At 31.3% G+C, this 19275-nt stretch overlaps 3 protein-coding genes across 3 annotated transcripts; 1 reads left to right on the top strand and 2 right to left on the bottom strand.

The window, feature by feature from the left end:
* Positions 1-678: 678 nt before the first annotated feature.
* Positions 679-5146, top strand: LOC145627320 (septum-promoting GTP-binding protein 1-like). Its single transcript, XM_081679716.1, has 6 exons — positions 679-1154; positions 1267-1387; positions 1453-1549; positions 1648-1687; positions 3256-3339; positions 4764-5146. The coding sequence occupies exons 1-6, from the start codon at positions 813-815 to the stop codon at positions 4926-4928; spliced, it is 849 nt and encodes a 282-aa protein (XP_081535842.1). The 5' UTR covers positions 679-812; the 3' UTR covers positions 4929-5146.
* A 1041-nt stretch (positions 5147-6187) lies between these two features.
* Positions 6188-8557, bottom strand: LOC145628206 (putative F-box/LRR-repeat protein At5g54820). The gene is made up of 3 exons (XM_081680515.1): positions 7607-8557; positions 6923-7096; positions 6188-6502 (listed from the first exon to the last, which is right to left on the bottom strand). The coding sequence occupies exons 1-3, from the start codon at positions 8555-8557 to the stop codon at positions 6188-6190; spliced, it is 1440 nt and encodes a 479-aa protein (XP_081536641.1).
* Positions 8558-11711: 3154 nt separating this feature from the next.
* LOC145628205 (putative F-box/LRR-repeat protein At5g54820) lies at positions 11712-14783 on the bottom strand. The gene is made up of 4 exons (XM_081680514.1): positions 13845-14783; positions 12671-12835; positions 12168-12428; positions 11712-11804 (listed from the first exon to the last, which is right to left on the bottom strand). The coding sequence occupies exons 1-4, from the start codon at positions 14781-14783 to the stop codon at positions 11712-11714; spliced, it is 1458 nt and encodes a 485-aa protein (XP_081536640.1).
* Positions 14784-19275: the final 4492 nt, after the last annotated feature.

Here is a 19275-nt window from a genome sequence, read left to right as displayed (position 1 = left end):
TAACTCTACAACAACAAAGCGACAAAATACTAAGACAATTAAGAACAAATCAAGTCACCAACTTTATTTATTTAACATCATTTTTGAATAAAAACTAACTTTATTTATTTTGTGTACAAAATTACAAATAACTTTCTTTATTATTTCAATTATGTTTCCAAAAATGAAATTCTTACGTAGCCTATTTACTATACTACGGTAACAGTTTGCGAAATCTACTAAAGGTCTAAAGATAAAATTCAATTCCAAATATTGTACCACGATCGAATCTTTTTATATAGTAACCATAATTCGTGAATCCAATAAAAATCCCGTCAAATTATCATCTATCAAATTAAAATTCAATATATCATAAATCTAGTCTCATCAAATATAACCCATATAAACTCTAATTTATAAAAATTCAATAAAATAACTAATATGTACTCGTATATCAAGTATCAATGAGATAGACTTGAACCAATCCCGACTTGTAACAACCTCAACAAAGGTCCATTATGATTATCTTCACCCATCAACAAACTAAATGTAACTAACATCATGAAATATAGGAAGTAGATAATAATTTTCAACGAACATTACCTCCCATCTCGTGGTTGACATAAATACCCCTATTCATCCACCTTCAAAAACTCTACTTTAGCCGGCTATTTGGACTCAAACTTTCTTTTTCCTTTTATAATACAAAAAAAAAAAAAAAAAAACCTCTAAACTAAAATTCAAATTCAATACTCCGTATTTTTTCTTTAACAATGAAAACTTAAAAATCATCTCTTTATTTTCTCTCTCTTCTTCCTCCATTAATACACTTTATGGGACAAACCATAAATGAAGCCACCGGAAAAATGACACAACTTTGCCGGAAAATCGTCCGAGTTAACATTAGATGGCCGGAAATTCTCGACCGAGTTGCCGTTCTCCGGCGATTTTTCCGATTCATTTGGAACAGGATTATTGTTTGTTCTTGTTGTACTAGTAACTTCAAACCGCCGTCAACGGCTAATTACCGACGGCTTGACCGGCCAAAATCGCCGGAAAACGCTGTTGAGTTTGAAGTTGCTGATTTACGAAGTGGGTATGAGAGTGACTCTAATTTGGTTAATCTCAAGATTAGTTTGTTGGGTGATTGCCAAATTGGTAAAACTAGCTTTGTTGTAAGTTTTAATTTTTTGATGATTTTTTTGTTTAATTGATGTGTTAATCTTGAATTAAATGTTGATTGATTGTATTAATTGATTTAAAGTTTTGATTTTTTTTTGTGGGTAGATTAAATATGTAGGAGATGAACAACAGAGGAAAAGTTTGCAGATGAAAGGGTTGAATTTGATGGATAAAACTTTGGTTGTTAAAGGAGCTCGCATTGCTTTTAGTATATGGGATGTTGCAGGTAATTTAATTTTTTCTCAACACGACTATTAATTTGCAGTGGTATGATAATTTTGTTAATTTCAGGTGATCATGGTTCTTTGGATCATGTACCAATAGCTTGTAAAGATGCAGTTGCAATCTTGTTCATGTTTGATCTTACTAGCAGATGTACTTTGAATAGGTTTGTTTCTACTTGAAACTTTAATTGATTAAGTTTTCAAGATGCATTTTTTATGAGTAAAATTGATTGATTTGTGTTGAAATTTTGTGTATTTGCAGTGTAATTGGATGGTATAATCAAGCAAGAAAGTGGAATAAGGTACTAGATTTAAAACCAGAGCTTTCTTTTACTTTTAGCTTTTACTTTTCCCCTGAAGTTACATTGCATAATTAGCTACTTAAGAGCTTGAATTTCGAATAAATTTATAAAAAGAAGTTAATAAAAGAAAGTAAACTAATTTGTGCATATTTTACTATATGGGTTTATTTGGTCAAGTTATAAATATCTAGTATAGATAATAAAAGCTTATAAAATCAAATCAATCCTAATTTTATTGTACACTTAAGCAAAACCTCTGGTATCATGTGGTACACGTGCATGCCATACGCTACCTAATGTAATGTTGTCGAAGTATATATACAAGAAGTTGACTTGGAGACATGTAAATGAACATGGGTATATTACTAATTATGTACTTGTACTAAGTAGATGGGTATGTATATTGTCATAGTTAGTGGAACTCCATGAATGAAAATGAAGCTTAATTAGTAATGGCCATTCATTACTAAGAAAAAGATCTATTTTGGGGGGTTTCTCTCTCTGTTAGGTAGAATTAAGACAAAAGAGAATATAATGTCTCTTTTAGCTAAGCTATTTAGTCTTCATCATAACGCTACATTGAGAAATGTCTATTTCTTCAACATACTCTTTATCTTAATAATTTTCATTAATTAAACTAGTTGAAAGGTCTTAATTTCAAGTCATTTGGTTGACCCACGTTTATTTGTACGAATGTTGTTTGTTCTATTCCAAGAATTTGACGACTTAATTACAGTATTTCATTTCAATCTTTTTCTAAATTGATTTTACTTGGATGGCTTGTGTATATTACTTTTACCCTTTAACTTTTTCTCCCCTAATATACTTTATCACTTGGGGGTAAAACCGTAAAAAGCCAACATGTAAATCAAGCGGTAATTTTGTAAATATAACAACTTTTCATTATATGTGGGCCCTATAAATTTTGATTTTATATTGAAAATGTCATCCTAATTGAGATTTTTTGATAATTTATTTGGAAAATTGTCACTTGATTTACCTATTTTTGCTTGCCGATAGACTCTTGGGTGTTCTCTTTAATTCGAGTAAGGACGTGAGGTTAAATGGTTAACAATTAATCATTAAGCGGGAAAACAATTTATGTGACTGCTATGTATAAGCATTAAATACACTCTTGGAAATTGTATAAAATTAGGAATTAATGATAAAAACACGCGTAAATCAGTGTAATTAGTGTTTATATTTTGATGATTTCTTAACTTTTTACGATTTTCAAGTGTAAATTTAATGTTTATATGTAGCCCTAAGGGCTATGTATAACATTTTCCTAAATTTTATACTTACAAAGTAGTACTCTGTATTTCACTGATTTAAATTTTTTTTTTTAAATTGTCCATTTTCTTTCTTATGGTAGTTCATTTCAGCAATCCTAGAGACTTCTATTTTTTTTTTTCCAGTATGATAATTGCTTGATTTTTGCTTAATTATTTATTTATTAGGTACTTAGATAAGGAGTACATTTTATTAAAACTGGTTGCAAAGAACAAAATATTTGTAGGTGCAACAAATTGATTAATATATGTTCCATGAATCATGAATAATTGCAGACAGCAATTCCAATACTAATTGGCACCAAGTTTGATGATTTTGTTAGACTTCCTCCTGATTTGCAGTGGACTATCGTCACTCAGGTACATTTCTACAAGTATTTTTTACTCACAACAAATAAACATAACTCAAAACTATATAGATCACTCTTTTATTGAACACTTAATATGTCATACAAATTAAATATATTCGTCGTAATGTATGATTTTGGTTGGAGTTTCTTTAGTAAGCTCGGCCTAGTTTCCTTTCCTCGTCGATAAAAATAATTGAGGGTAACATGTATCAATGTATGTGTGCATCTTCTTCGTGCACGAGTATTTTATAATTAAAGGCCAATTGTTAATTTGAAATGAATGTGACACCCCTGTAAATGACTTTACCAGGGTGTGAACACCCGTGTAGTATAATTTGGATAGATTTGAAACATCTGGGAAATCTCTTACTACTTTTGTTAGTATTTTCTTTGTATCTTTATGATTTTGTCTTTTTAGTCTGATGCAAGGAAAAAAAAACACGTTAATATCCTTTTTTTTTTTTTTTTACAAAGTTGCTTTACTAGTTGGTTTTGTTTTGATTGCTTTCAGATTTACAGAGTATTGCTTAACTGTATTGGATAATTTGGATTATTACATGTAGATTGTATGTGTGACTGTGTAGTGACTAGTGATACGCCTAACACGGTGTGTGTGACTCATTTTTTCACATACAAGGGAAGATAGGTAAATTCACGAGATTTGATTATTGCTTAAGTGTATATGAAATCGTTTGATGATATATTGCTCATTGTGGAGAATTTGGTTCGACGAATATTGTTCAATCATAATTTTTACCATGTATGCACGGATTATGATCCTTTTTACATGTTCTATACAAGGGTGCTATCTAGTGTATCAATTGACATTATAATCTACCTTGTGTTTTCAATATGTTATACAATTTGGGTGATATCTGAATATCTCTAGTGTATCAATTGACATTATAATCTATTTACCATGTGTTTTTGATATGTTATACAAGGGTGATATGTAGTGTATCAATTGACATTATAATCTACCTTGTGTTTTCAATATATTATACAAGGGTGATATCTCTAGTGTATCAATTGACATTATAATCTAAGTACCATGTGTTTTCGATATGTTATACAAGGGTGATTCTAGTGTATCAGTTGACATTATAATCTACTTTGTGTTTTCGATATGTTATACAAGGGTGATCTCTAGTGTATCAATTGACATTATAATCTACATACCATGTGTTTTCGATATGTTATACAAGGGTGATAATATGTAGTGTATCAATTGACATTATAATCTACCTTGTGTTTTCGATATGTTTTACAAGGGTGATATGTAGTGTATCAATTGACATTATAATCTACTTTGTGTTTTCGATATGATCATGTATGTCACTATCTAAGATATGTTTAATCTTAGTAAAACCTTTGATCTCGTGTAGACCGGACTAGCTAATAACTTGGTGATTATGGATCTGTTTTTTGATTCAGGCAAGAGCATATGCAAAGGCAATGGACGCGACTCTATTCTTCTCAAGTGCAACTCATAACATAAATGTGAACAAAATCTTCAAGTTCATCATGGCCAAGCTCTTTAACTTGCCTTGGACTGTACAGAGGAATCTCACTATTGGAGAGCCCATTATTGATTTTTAGTGTAAAATTCTGTTTCCTTGAACCTTCTTCCACGTTCTCTGCCCCGGTCGGGGTGTCATCATGTACATATCTTCAAGATAGAATCTTAGTTACATGAACGAGGTTTAAAAAAAAAAAAAAAGCCAGGAAAAAAAAAGGGAGAAAAAAGACGCGTAAATGAGAATTTTGAATGTTTTGATCTACTAATTGTGTATGAATATATGATCATTTTGTTTGTACTACAAATCTTAAACCAAAAATGTATACCTCAAGGCTCAAGAAAAAAGTGCATAATGACATGAAGTGCCGCGTTCTCTGTGTATTAGAACAAGAATGAAATTACTACATGTCCACATACATGAGAGTGATGAGACTAAGAAATAACCCTTGACCAACACTATTGTTCAAGCTAAGGGAGAAGGTAACCCACGCTTGACCAATACTATAAATACACACACGGCGAAGACTCTAGTTGCAGAGTAAAAGAAAGGTTGGAGTACATTTTAGAGCGAGGTTAGCTAGACCAAAAACTTAGGGTTTCAACGAAAAGAAGAAATACAGGAACCGAAAAAAGGAAGAAAACTAAATCTAACCATATATTTTGATTGTTTGTTCAAATTCACATGATTAATACGTAATTTAAACTTTGTGACTTGAATTGCACGGGCATGAAATCTAATATACTCGTATTAATTTTAAAATGATAAGTTGTATCTTTATAAAACGTACTGTAATTATTACTCTGCAGTTCTTTATTAATAGAATGATAAATTGATAATCATTCAACGGTGTTGGTTTTTGTCATAAATTAAAATTCAACTTATGCGTCTATCCTTTTTAAGAAAGTATGTATTTGATGCTTACTTGTGGAAATTTTTAAGCTAGAATAAACCAGGTTTAACAAAGCCAAGAAAACAACTCAATTGTAACAGCTAGGTTCTCAAAGACATTATGTAAAAGTTCTGAAAATTCAAACAAAGCTTATATTTCATCAAGAATATGTAACTACATGCATAAAAATAAAAACTAGACTTAATACTAGAAGGTTATATCTTTCATCAAACCAAAAAAAAAAAAAAAAAAAGACTATAAAATAAAACATCCTTAAATATAGAAAATTATTCATATTCATTGATGAAGCAAGAACTAGGTTGAACCTCTTCTACTTTCATAGATCACTTTCGATACCACCATGTATCGTATGTCATCTATGAAATTTTCGTCGATTACTCACGTTCATTGACGATGCAAGGCATAGGCTGACGAACCTTTGTTACTCTCTACGGTTCATAGAGGACACCATCCTCAGAATAAACTTCAACCTTCACTTGCTTACGCTCTTGTGCGAGAACAAATCTTACGCCTTTAGCATACGCATATCCCATTTGATTACCAGCCCTCAAGACTAGTTTTTGTAAGACACCGGTTTGAGTAACTAAATAAGGCAAGAGATGCATTTCAAACAAAGTTGCTTGCATTCCTACAATCTCCACAATTTTCAACTTATTTGGCAAACATCCATTAATCGATGGTTCTACTTTAGCCCAATCTGTTACAGGAGGCACCACATGATTGTAATCCATCTCCATGTCTTCCTGTTCGATAAAATAAATTTAAACAAAGAAATTAAACACCTTATATAAATTATATCAACATAATAAGTATAATTAAATTAAACCAATTTAATTGTAATAAATCGTAGAAGAGTAAGTAATTAATTTTACCAATCCATTTGTATAAAAGTTTCAATAATATACACGAAATTCTAACAACAATTTGAATAGCACACCGTGGTCACAAATTAATAAACTGTACATTGTACAAATCCTTGATAGTTAAGTATTTCTCACATTGAATTAGTTACTAGCATAAATTTTTTGATGATTAATTTCATATCAAGAGATAATGTAATTGACTTATTTATGAGTCTAACGCGATTATTATTTTTAAATAAAGGTTTCGATAATAAATTAATAATTGAGGGTCGGAGAATTATTTAAAATATATTACATTACCCTGAAAATCTCATGGTCTCCATGCTCGAACCGGACTTCCTCTAGCAAAGGGTAATCATCTAAAAGCATACATATTCCACGAAATTCCGATTCATCAAAAGCTGTTTTGATTGTTAAGTTTTTTGCACGGTTTTGTCCAAGAGAATTTAGTTTCACCCCATCAAAAGAAATCACCTACATTGTAGAAATTAAAATAAAGTTAATTAATTATTACATGAAATAAAATAAAATAAATTAATAGAAGTTTTTTTTTGAGAGAGATTACTTGAATAAAAGATGGTAAAATAATAACAATATTATTTTAACAATTAAAAAAATATTAAAAGTGACAAATGGGTGGTTGAAAGATAGGGTGTTATACCACATGGCATGTACGATGTACAATAACCGTTGATGATTTTTTTTTTTTCACAAGTAAAAAACTAGTTGTCATAAGAGACTGTTATGTTATGACCCATTTCACATTTTACATAAGGCATCTTACTCAAACAAATGCGTAAAATTATACCTTTACAATTCCATTAAATGTGTCACATTAAAACAGAAAAAATCGATTGACGATTCAATTAATTAAATGATAAGTCATGATGAGAACATACAGAATTATATCAAATTTGATTATTTTAAATAGAGATTAAAATGATCCTAGAATTTATTTTTTTTTTTAAAAAAATAATAATTTACCTGAACGACGTAACTATCAACAATCAAAGACCTTGCAAAGTAGAGGCTATGAAGAAGATTAGCAATCTTCAAACCATCTTCCAAATCAAACATCTCGACGAGGCCGAAATCTAACTCGGCCGTCTCCAAGTTTTCAGACACGATGACACCAAATTGTACAACTTTGCCACTATACTTGAAATGAGTAAGATTTGGTGCAACAATTGTTAAGCTTAACAAATCAACACATTGGTCCACGACAATCGTCTTAAGAGTGTTGGATTGGATATCATAATGTGTTCCTTGAAAACACTTAGACAAATTTAAATTTTCGAGTGATGGACAACTTTGCAACATTAGCCTAAGGTTTGTTGCGTTTATAATCTCAATCCATGCTAAGAAGAGACTTTTTAAGGTTATACCAATAAGCGCGAAATTGTTCATGTCAAATCGACAAGAAGACAATTTTAAGGACTCTAAGAAGGTGTAATGGTAGACATCCTTCGGAAGATCAGACCTTTCAATGAAATCATTGTTTAAAGGGAGTCTGTCTTCCCAACTGGGAGGAGAAAAGTCGAGTTCTAGATAGTTGGGGTGGCGATAAAGGGCATGCCTTACTAGATTCTCTATATTCATAGGGGAAATATGAGGGTCGGAGAAAGTAAGGCTAAAAGATGAAATATATGGTGCATTGGCAAACCACTTATACCCAACTTTTATTAGATAATATAGTTGGTAAAATTTGTTAATATGCCTTACTTGTTCGATATTTGGGTGTTGTTCATCAATTCCCGTGAGAGGGGTGAGGAAAAGGCGGTCGTTTAACTCGACATTAGGCCGGAAAAGCCATAACCTCCTCCATGGCTTTGCCAAGACGCTTGTCCTAGCAGCCTCTTTGACGGGAATTAGGGAAAGAATGGTGAAGAATATTGCCTCAGGGAGAAACGTGAGACGATCTTGAAAGGGGGCCATTTTCAAGGCCAGAATAAAACTAAAGATTGGAGAAGAATCGGAATTTGGGAGAAGGAAGAAGAGATAGGGATAGAATGAATGCTTTTAGTGTAGGGAAAAGGAGGTTTTTAGGTGCAATTTATAGGAAGGAAAATGTATGTAGTTTTTGCATGAGATATCAAAATATCATATCCTTGATATTGGCGTTGTTTCACAAAAATGAGAATGATACAATAATGATTCGTTAACAAACACAAAAAGGAATGTTGATGTCCAAATCTTTTACTATTTTTGATTGTATTATTGGATGAATGTATGCACTGAATATAGAGCGCTTCACACTATCACTAATGGAAATAGCGTGGATATATTAGACCTAGGAATAATTGGCGTATTTGATTCATAATTTTGAAGAATCATGTCAATGATTTCATTGAAACATAATTATTATTAACCTTACTAATGATTCTTTCCGTGATGGATTGATATCGATTAATTTAATTAGGTTAATGGGCTTGGCAATCCATAGCAAAAAAAAAAATTTAAAAATTTAAAAAAATAATAAATAAGTTATTGAAATTTTGACAAACTTTACTAAGTTAAAACTCAGTTGTAATGACTTATTAGAAGTTTGCTCTCTCAAAATAAAAAAAAAAGGAAAAAAAAAGAAATTTATAATTTTTTAAATTACTGGACTTTTAGGGTCGGTTCACATTTACTGAACTGAACTGAATTGAACTAAACTGAATTGAACTAAACTGAATTGAGCTAAAATGAATATCTTATGAGAGAAAGAAATTAAGAGCTGAACTGAACTAATTGAAGCTGAATTGAACTGAAATTAAGCTGAAGTGAACATGCTTAGAAGTTAACATTCAATTTAAATTTATGAAACGAATTTATGAAATTGAAGTTAAGTCTTAAATTTGACAAACTTTTAGAAGTCACGATTTAATTAGAATGAACCTAAATCATCATAAAAATTAAGATATGATTTTAATGAACTTTTAAAATTTAAGATTCAATTTTCACAAAGTTATGATTCAATATTAACGAACTTATGAAAACTTTTGTAAGATTTGATTTTAACGAGCTTGTAGAAGTTGAGATTTAAGTTAAACGAACTTTTAAAAGTTAAGATTATATTCATTATTAACGAACTCATTAAAATTGTTAATAAGATTTCACTTTAACGAACTTTTAATAACTGATTTTAAGATTTAATTTTAACGAACTTTTAGAAGTTGAGATTTAGTTTTAACGAATCTTTAAAAGCTTACTATATACGTTAAAATTAATCGTTGCTACATTAATTACCTAAAATACAAAATTTATGTTTGCGGTAAATCTATATATGTTAAACGAACATGTTTTTCCATTATTATATTCTAAGTGATAATTAGATTTTTAGTAATTTTATGAAAATCTAACATGCTATACCAATCTAGGAAGTTGAATCCCTCCATCTTTTTCATTCTATGGTTACATTTTGACTTTGGTTTAAAACTTTGAAAATAAATATATATTATATAAAAATCAAAACCTCCTACTTTATGTGGGATGTTATTAGAACAATTCATCTTGTAACGAATTTCCAAAATATCATTCTTTAGTATTTTTAATCAAATTTGTTGAATATATACGTGCTCAAAGACATGTATTGGAGACTACACGTGAAAATCAAAGTGTAACCATAGAACAGAGACGAAATAATTTATATACTTCGCATAAGAAAAAGTACTTTTTTGGGGGGGAAATCAGAGTAAATATTTTGAGGCTATGATAATTGAGTGGGAATCATTGAGGATTTTCTGAAGTCAAGATTTCGTATGAAGTTGGATAAAATCTTATAAGGAAAGATCCAGTTAATTTTGAGGCTATGATAAGAATAAAAGTAATGTAAAACAATGATATGACTGATGTAAAATTGTTCAAGTGGCTTGGGTTTGTTTATATTTACTGAATTGAGCTGAAATGAACTGAACTGAATTGAGCTGAAATGAATATTTTATGAGAGAAGGAAATTAGGAGATGAACTGAACTGATCGGAGCTGAACTGAAATGAACTGATTGGAGCTGAGTTGAACTGAACTAAAATTAAGCTGAAGTGAACAGACGCTTAATTTCTAGTGGTTAACTATCTGGGTGGATTAAAATTTTCGTATCATGTACCTCATTAGTCAAATAATCTCATTTTTGTAAAAAAAAAAAAAAAAAAAATTAAATGAAGCCCTTAAGTGTGATCAATAATCCTTTTACAAATTATGTGGTTTCAAAAACAGAATGCTTAGTAATTTATATATATGATAAGATTTATGTGGGTCTATTTATGTATGTTCATTTCATGTATACTACTAATGCAACAACGTTTCTCACTACTAATGAGTTTCTCACTAGTCACAACTCTGGTGGCTACCTAATGAGTTTCTCACTAGTCACTACTAATGTAACAACGTTTCTCACTACTAATGTAACAACTCAAGTACACAACATATGTTATGTGTCACTTTATAGTTTATAGATAGACCCGGCCTATTAAAAATGCTCTCCTAATTAGATAAACTTAAATTGACTGAATTATGGTACTGCCACTTTTATTATCATAACAAACGAACATTGTGTAAATTGTGGTTACATATCATATACAAGGATTATATCCCAAATTTGCATTGTTAGTGATTAGTAGTTAAGGAAGGAGAAGAAGACAAAGAAAGGGTTAGAGAAGGAGGCTTGACTGCTTGAGTGGTGTGTTAAAGGAGAGAGAAATCTAGAGGTAGGAAAACGTGAACAAGTGTGGAGGACATGAAAACCTAGTAGAAAAAAATGTGCAGTTTTTTTTTTTTTTTTTTTTTTTTTTTTTTTTTTTTTAAGTATGGCCCACCCGGTTCATCAGAACTTTAATAAGCTTTAACTACATCTGCCCATTCACATTTGATAATGTATAATACAAAACTAAAACTTTAAGAAAAATGTTAACAACATATTTTGATAAGGAAATTGTTGACGGCCAACGATCCATGAATTAAGGCAATGATTTAATTAACTTTGAGAATTCGAACAAGGCCTTTTCAAGTTCAGTTGACAAACTTGTACGCAGCACATATTTGCAGGATGAAGTTAATTAAGATCCTAGAATGATTAACATTCTGTGATAATTCTCTTTACCATTAAGGACTCAAGATGTTGAGAGGAAACACCAATCAACAACATTAGCAACAACATCAACAATAAACTTTAGCGGCTTAGCCCCATAATGATTTGGGATTGACTAACATAAATCATCATAAGAAGCCGTTTGCAAAAAAAAAATGAAACATAAAGCCACAATAATATTATTGATTAAACTGAAAAAGTACTAGTACATAAAAATTAAATTTGACAAAGTCTCCAAAATGAGTTTTAAGAGGATACTACTACCGAGTGTATAATTACTCGGGACATTAAGGTACTAATAACATTACTACTACGAAGTTCTCGGAGTTCATAATAACTTGAACCATTTTCGACGATTTCACGCAGGTTATTGATGGAGCAAGAATCAGGTTGTTTGAACATCTTCTTTCACTGGCGTCCCTTCGTAGACGACACCATCTTGTAAGATAACTTGTACCTTAAATTTTATTTTCCTTACCGCGCAAACATCTTTTACGCGGATGGCAAAATCCTCTCCTTCTTGATTAGCAGCCCTTAAGATGATTTTTCGTAACGCAGCTGGACATGCATATTGAATAAAATAAATCAACAGATTACGTTCATTTGGTGTTCCTTGAAACCCTATAAACTCCACAACTTTCAACGTCTTTGGTACACATCCTTGCGCCTTTGGTTTCACTCTTTGCCAATATGTTGAAGGGCTCGTAGGCGCGTAGTAGCCACGTTCCGCCATGTCTTCCTGCTCCACGAAATTAATTTAAACCATCAACTTAAATTCTTGATTTTATTAAGAGTAAATTATATTATATTCAAATATACTACCTCTCTTAATTTTTATGGGCAACTTTGGGGTATTATTTGTGAGATATAAAATACTCCAAGCACATAAAAATTAACGGAGGTAGTATATGTGACTATTATTTTTAAATAAATGAAGTCTTCGACAATTGACTAATGGATGCAGAGGTGAAGTAACATTACCTCGAAAATGATATGTTCTCCATGCTCGATCCTGACTTCCTCCAGCAAAGGGAATATATCTAACATCATACGTATACCCTCAAATTCCAATTCATGAAAAGCAGTTTTAATTATCAGATTTTTCACTTGGTATTCCCCCGGGTTTGCATTTGCAAGAGGAAGTACCTTCATGGTAGAATTTAACATAAAGTTAATTACTCTGCATTTATAACATGGAAAAGAAACAACTAACTGAATAAAATTTGACAAAAAAAAAAATAAAAAAAATAAAAAAATAAAAAAATCAAAAATCAAAGTAGCGAAAGTAAAGTAAAATACACAAGTTATAAGATGATGTTACTCCCTTCATCACATAATATACGGAGTACTGTCTTTGTCTTTTATTTTTTTATTTATGATAATTTGCCAATTACTACCGCAAGTTAATACCACTTTGTAAATTATTACCGCAAATTAAAAAAGTTGTGAATTACTACCGCAAGTTAATACCACTTTGTAAATTACTACCGCAAATTAAAAAAAGTTGTGAATTACTACCGCAAATTTTTTTAAGATGTTGCGATTACTACCAATAACCCCCATTAAACCCAACTATGTTGAAATGAAATTTGTTTTTTATGGGGGCATTTTCGTGAATAAATCAACAACTTTTTCAATATTGTAGGCTCCACAATTAAATAAAGTTGAAAAAGTTGTTGATTTATTTACAAAAATGCCCCCATGAGAAACAAATTCTTTTCGCACCCTGAGAAATTGGGGCATCCTCCAACAATTCATTTCACATTTTAGGTGTATCATGCTCACAAAAATGCAAAAAAGCATACTTTAAAAAACCAATGAGATTTTAATCAAAATTAAACACATGACATATGCAACTATAAATTTTTTTTAGGCTAATTTAATTTTCTAGGACAACTGTCATTATTCCAGTTGTCACCTTGGTGGTACAATACTCTCACAATTCACAAAAGGAAAAAAAAAATAAACAATTGTATCACACCAATTGGCAATAAAACCTCTCACAAAAGGGGGAAAACAAGACGGTTTTCAATCGGAATTGTTTAAAAATAATAATTATTATATTTTCTTTTTTTCTAATAATTAAATGAAGGTGAAGTGAGTAACAAATGATCAAAAATAAATTTAAGAAGAGAAATAAAAACAATACTTATACCTGCAAGACGTAACTATCAACAATGAACGTCCTTGCGATGCTGATCCAGGAAAGTGGACGGGCTATCTCGTCACCATGTTCATCATCAAACTTTCCGACGAAGCCGAAATCGAATTCGGCCGTCTCAAATTTTCTGGATATGAAGATATAAAATTGTACAACTTCACCACAATACTTGAAATGAACAAGATTAGGTGCAAGAATTGTGAAGCTTAACGAATCAACACATTTGTCAACGACTAACGTCTTCAATGTGTCGGATTGAATCACATAATTTGTTGCACCAAAACACTTTGACAAACATAAATATTCGAGTTTCGGACAACTTGGACTCGATGTCCTAATAGCCCATAATTCTTGTAATCTAACGCACGCCAAAGTGACACTTTTTAAGTTTTGACCGATATTCGTGAAATCGTCGTCTATAACAATTCCGCATGATACCAATTTTAAGGACTCTAAGAGTGTGTAATTATACACAAAGTTTGGAAGATCAAACCTTTCAGTTTCAAAACTCGGACACGAAAAATCTAGTTCTAGAGACTTGGTGTTACGTTCAAGGGCAAGCCTTATGAGTTCCACAATTTTAACTTGCCAATTTTGAGGGTTTGAGAAAGTAAGGCTAAAAGATGAGATAGGAGATTTTTTACCTAATAGCCACTTTAACCCGAATTCTAAGCAATGAAACTCTTGGTTGGATTTGAGATTTTGCATTTCAAGTTCGAAATTTGGGTGTTGTGGATCAATATTTGTGAGAGGGGTGGCAAAAAGGCGCTCGTTTATTTCGACATCAGGATGGGAACGCCATTGTCGCCACAAGTACTGCCACTTCTTTGCTAAGATGCTTGTCCTAACGGCGTCTTTGATGGGAAGAAGTGAAATAATGGTGATGAGAATTGCCTCTGGGAGTAAAGAGATTCGGTTTTCAAAGGGGGCCATTTTCAATTCTGGAAGATGAAAAAAAATCGATTAGCGAAGAATCGGAAGTAGGGAGGAGAAGGGAGAAAACTAAAAATTAGAGAGGAATCGCGATTGGGGAGAATAAGGGAGAAAGGAGAAAACTAGAGACTAGAGAGGAATCGCAATTGGGGAGAAGAAAGAAGAAAAAGAGAGGGGTAGTAGAATGCTTTTGGTGCAGGAAAATGGGAGGATTTTAGGAGCAATTTATAAGAACCAAAATGTAGCTTTTACATGTAATATTGAAATATCATACTCACTCCGTGTTTTAATAAGTGTTACAGTTTGACCAAACACGCATGTCGAGACACGACTTTGACCATTAATAAATCTAATTATATGTTAGTAAAATTATATGAAATTTGATATTGAAAATATATTATAATAAATCCAACAATGGATTATACAATAACATTTGTTTTTATATATTAGAAAATTAATCAAGTCAAAGTATCCTTTATAGGAAAATTTCCTGTTTCCCATATTAAAAAATAAAATTTGTTTCTCATGGGGGCATTTTGTGAATAAATCAACAACTTTTTAATTATTGTGTGCTCTACAATTAAATAATGTTGTTGGTTTATTTACAAAAATGCTATGTGAGAAACAAATTTTTTTCTCATTATGAGAATCTGGGGCATCCACTCCTTTATATTGGCGATGTTTCATAACTATAATAGAGTAATAAAGCCATGGTTCATTTGCAAGTAATTTTAAAATATCATATTCTTGATTCTTCATTCTTGATTTTTAAAATATCTTAATCTTTTTCCTTTTGTTTTTGGATGCTATTGGATTGAATATATGAATGTATGCACTGAATACAGACACTTTCATTAGATAGTAATTAATCGCATAGATAAGAGCTTAGTATTATTGGAGATTTATAATGTAACTAATAATGACTATGAATTTTTTTTTCTTTTTTAAAAAAACAAAATAAAAAATAACCATTATTATTATTTCTTTCCATTATGATTTGATGACGATTTTTGTAAGGTTAATGGGCTTGGCATGCAGTTAATTATCCATTGCCAAAAAAAAAAAAAAAATAAATAAATAAAATTCGGTTCTAACAAACAAAAGAAGGGCTTGTTCTCTTCAGTTTATTTTCAGTTCAGTTCAGTTTAGCTCCAATCAAATCAATTCAGTTCAATTCCTAATTTCCTTTTTTCATAAAATATTCAATTCAGTTCAGATCTAATCAGTTCAGATCAACTTAGTTCAATAAATCAGAACAAGCCGCCCGAAGTTAAGATTAATTTTACCAAAGTAAAGAATTAATTTTTAACAACCCATATAAAGTTACTCCATATTTTTAATAAACTTTCAAGGATTTTTTTGTGAGAAACAACCTTTTAAAAGCTACTCCCTCCGTTTCATAAGGTTAGTCCCATATAATATTTTGGGTGTTTCAAAATGATCTACTCATATTGAATCTATTTTTTTTCCCCTAATTCAAACTTATAATTTCTTATCCCGTTATTGGATTGATGACATGGCAGTAATTAAATATTCTGGTTGGTCATCAATCTTATTAGTGGATTGATGACATGACATTTGATTAATATTCCTCATGTTAAACAAGCAAATATTGTAATTGATGCTTTCCAAAGAAAAAAAACATAACATTTAATAAGATAAAACTAATTAAGCAGTTTTTGTTCTAAAATGTAAGATTCCAAATATTATTTATTCTCTTATTTTTTTTGTGATTGATTCTTTATGGGACTAACAAAGTGAAACGAAGGGAGTATTTTTTTGTGAGAAACTACCTAATAAAATAATATTGTAAGAAACTATTAAAATAAAATTGTTGTAAGAAACTACCTATTATAACAAATAGTGTTGTAAAAAATTATTATTCGTCGGATTTTCTTCTTTGACTAATTTTTCCGGCGCTGACCACCCTTCAGCCGGTGCCCAATTCGGTGAACTAATCAAATTTAATCTTTTTTTATCTCCCCATCCAATTCATCATTGCCTAATCACATCCCCGTTTCATCCTTATATTAAGTCATATGAGGGCTTGTGTTGGTTTTGGCCTTTTGGGGATGTATTGAGGCGGGTTCAGATGATGTGGTGGTTTTGGAGGGGGGGGGGTGTTTTGAGGCGGGTTTAGGTGCTGTGGTGGTGGGTCAACTCTGTATGGTGATGGAGCGGTGATAAGGAATGTGGAATTATATTGTTGGTGGGGCGTAAAAAAAGGTTTAAAAAGATCACGTGATCGGCAAAAGGGTGGCCAACGCTGGAAAAATTAGTCAACGTTGAAAATTAATTCGGTGAAGGGTAATCTTTTCATTAATAGGTACAGTGTAGTTTCTTACATTTTTTTATTAGGTAATTCTCACACAAAAAAAATGACATTTAGTAGGTAGTTTCTGACAGCCCAACTTTAACTAGAAGTTAAGATTCAATATTTTAATGAACTCATAAATTTTGGATTCTATTTTAACGAACTTAAAGTGATTAAGATTCGGTTTTAACAAACTCAAAGGAAGTTTAATTAATTAATATTTCATTTTGATAAACCAATATAAATTAAGATTTAATGGTTAGCGGTTGAGATTCAATTTTAACGACCTTATGAAAATATTTGTAAGATTTGATTTTAACGAATCTGTAGAAGTTTGGATTTAAATTTAATAGACTTCTAAAAGTTAAAGTTGAGATTTTAACGGATTCATTTTTAACGAACTCATAAAAAAGTAAATAAGATCGATATTAATGAGCTTTTAATTTAGAAGTTAAGATTTAATTTTAATGAACTTTTAGAAGTAGAGATTTAGTTTTAACGAATCTTTAAAAGCTTATTATATACGTAATAATTAGTCGTTGCTACATTTACTGGATCAGAAGGCAAACTAATCACCTTAAAGAAAAAAAAAATCTATATGTGTGTTTGGAGAAGCATAAAAAACTTTGTATATCCCGCCGGTGGGTTTAATTTTCTAACCCACCGGCAGGGTGAGAATTTTTGTATATGATCCCAAGATCTAACCTAAGCTGTGATACCATGTGAGATAATATCAACTCCTCTATTAGAGTGATTTCCATTGATCAATATTTATAGGGTTACAATCAGAAACCTAATCATATTAGGTAACTATAAGATATGTACATATATCAAAGATAATCTTATACAAAATATATCCTAAACCTAGGATGAGAATATTCTATGGATATTCTCTATCACACCCCCGCAGTCAGAGCGGGAGAAAATTGGATGCTCAGACTGGATCTGAATCACGCATCGAACGGTAAGGATAATATAATAACCCATGATCAAAAGAGAAGTAGTAGACGTGTGATGGTGATGACGATGAGAAGCAACAACCACGACCTACGTATAATAGAGATATGCGCTTTTAGGCCCAAGGAGAAGAGTCGCACACAGGCTTGGGCTAAGTTGCAGATCCAGAGAAGAAGAAGTTAAGGGATCAAACCATCATCGGGGAGAAGACACTACACTACTACGTGAAATCACAGTTGAAGAAAAACAAATAAAATTGCGCAAGAAAAGATTAAATCCCACCGCTTGAAATTAATCAATTCTCAAAAGAGAAACCACGTAACAAGAATTAATACTCCACAAAGATTCCAAGTGCTGCAACAATAAAAGGAGCAAACTTGATAGCAAAAGAGATGTGCAAAAGTTGACCTTATTGTGATATACCACCACCAAAACAAAATCTATGTGATTATGTGTAAAAAAAAAACCAATGAGGCAATGTAAGAATCATTGTTGGTCATGGGGAGGTGGAAATAGAGTGCGGCACATGGAGTAGGTTGGCAGATGTGGTTACTGCCAGTAGTGGGAGGCGGTAGTGTATGCGATTGCCAACAACGATGGAGGAGGCTTTCGCGATTGCTACTGTTGGTAGGAGGCGCAAGGTTACATAAAGATTCTAAAAAAAAAAACTTTGAGAAAAGAAAAAAAAAAATCTATATGTGTGTTTGCGGAAGCATAAAAAACTTTGTATATCCCGCCGGTGGGTTTAATTTTCTAACCCACCGGCAGGGTGAGAATTTTTTGTATATGATCCCAAGATCTCACCTAAGCTGTGATACCATGTCAAATAATATGAAACTACTCGATCAGAGTGATTTCCATTGATCAATATTTATAGGGTTACAATGAGAAATCTAATCATATTAGGTAACATAAGATATGTATAGATATCAAAGATAATCTTATACAAAATATATCCTAAACCTAAGATGAGAATATTCTATGGATATTCTCTATCACACCTAAAAAACAAAAATCATGATTGGCATGACACTATGTACGTTAGACGAACATGTTTTTCCATTATTATATGCTAATAAAAATGAATTGGTAATATGTGAATTTTTAAGACTGTCTAGTTTACTTAATTTCATAAAGATTCAACATGTTATATGTCAGGAGTTGTAATCACTTCGTATTTTTTTTTCTATGTTACATTTTGGTCTTGGTTCAGAATAAACT

This window comes from Chenopodium album, chromosome 4 (assembly GCF_948465745.1).
Source record: "Chenopodium album chromosome 4, dcCheAlbu1.1, whole genome shotgun sequence".
NCBI lineage: Eukaryota > Viridiplantae > Streptophyta > Magnoliopsida > Caryophyllales > Amaranthaceae > Chenopodium > Chenopodium album.
The sequence above is the reverse complement of the archived record's forward strand: the minus strand, read 5'-3'. Positions and strand labels throughout refer to the sequence as shown.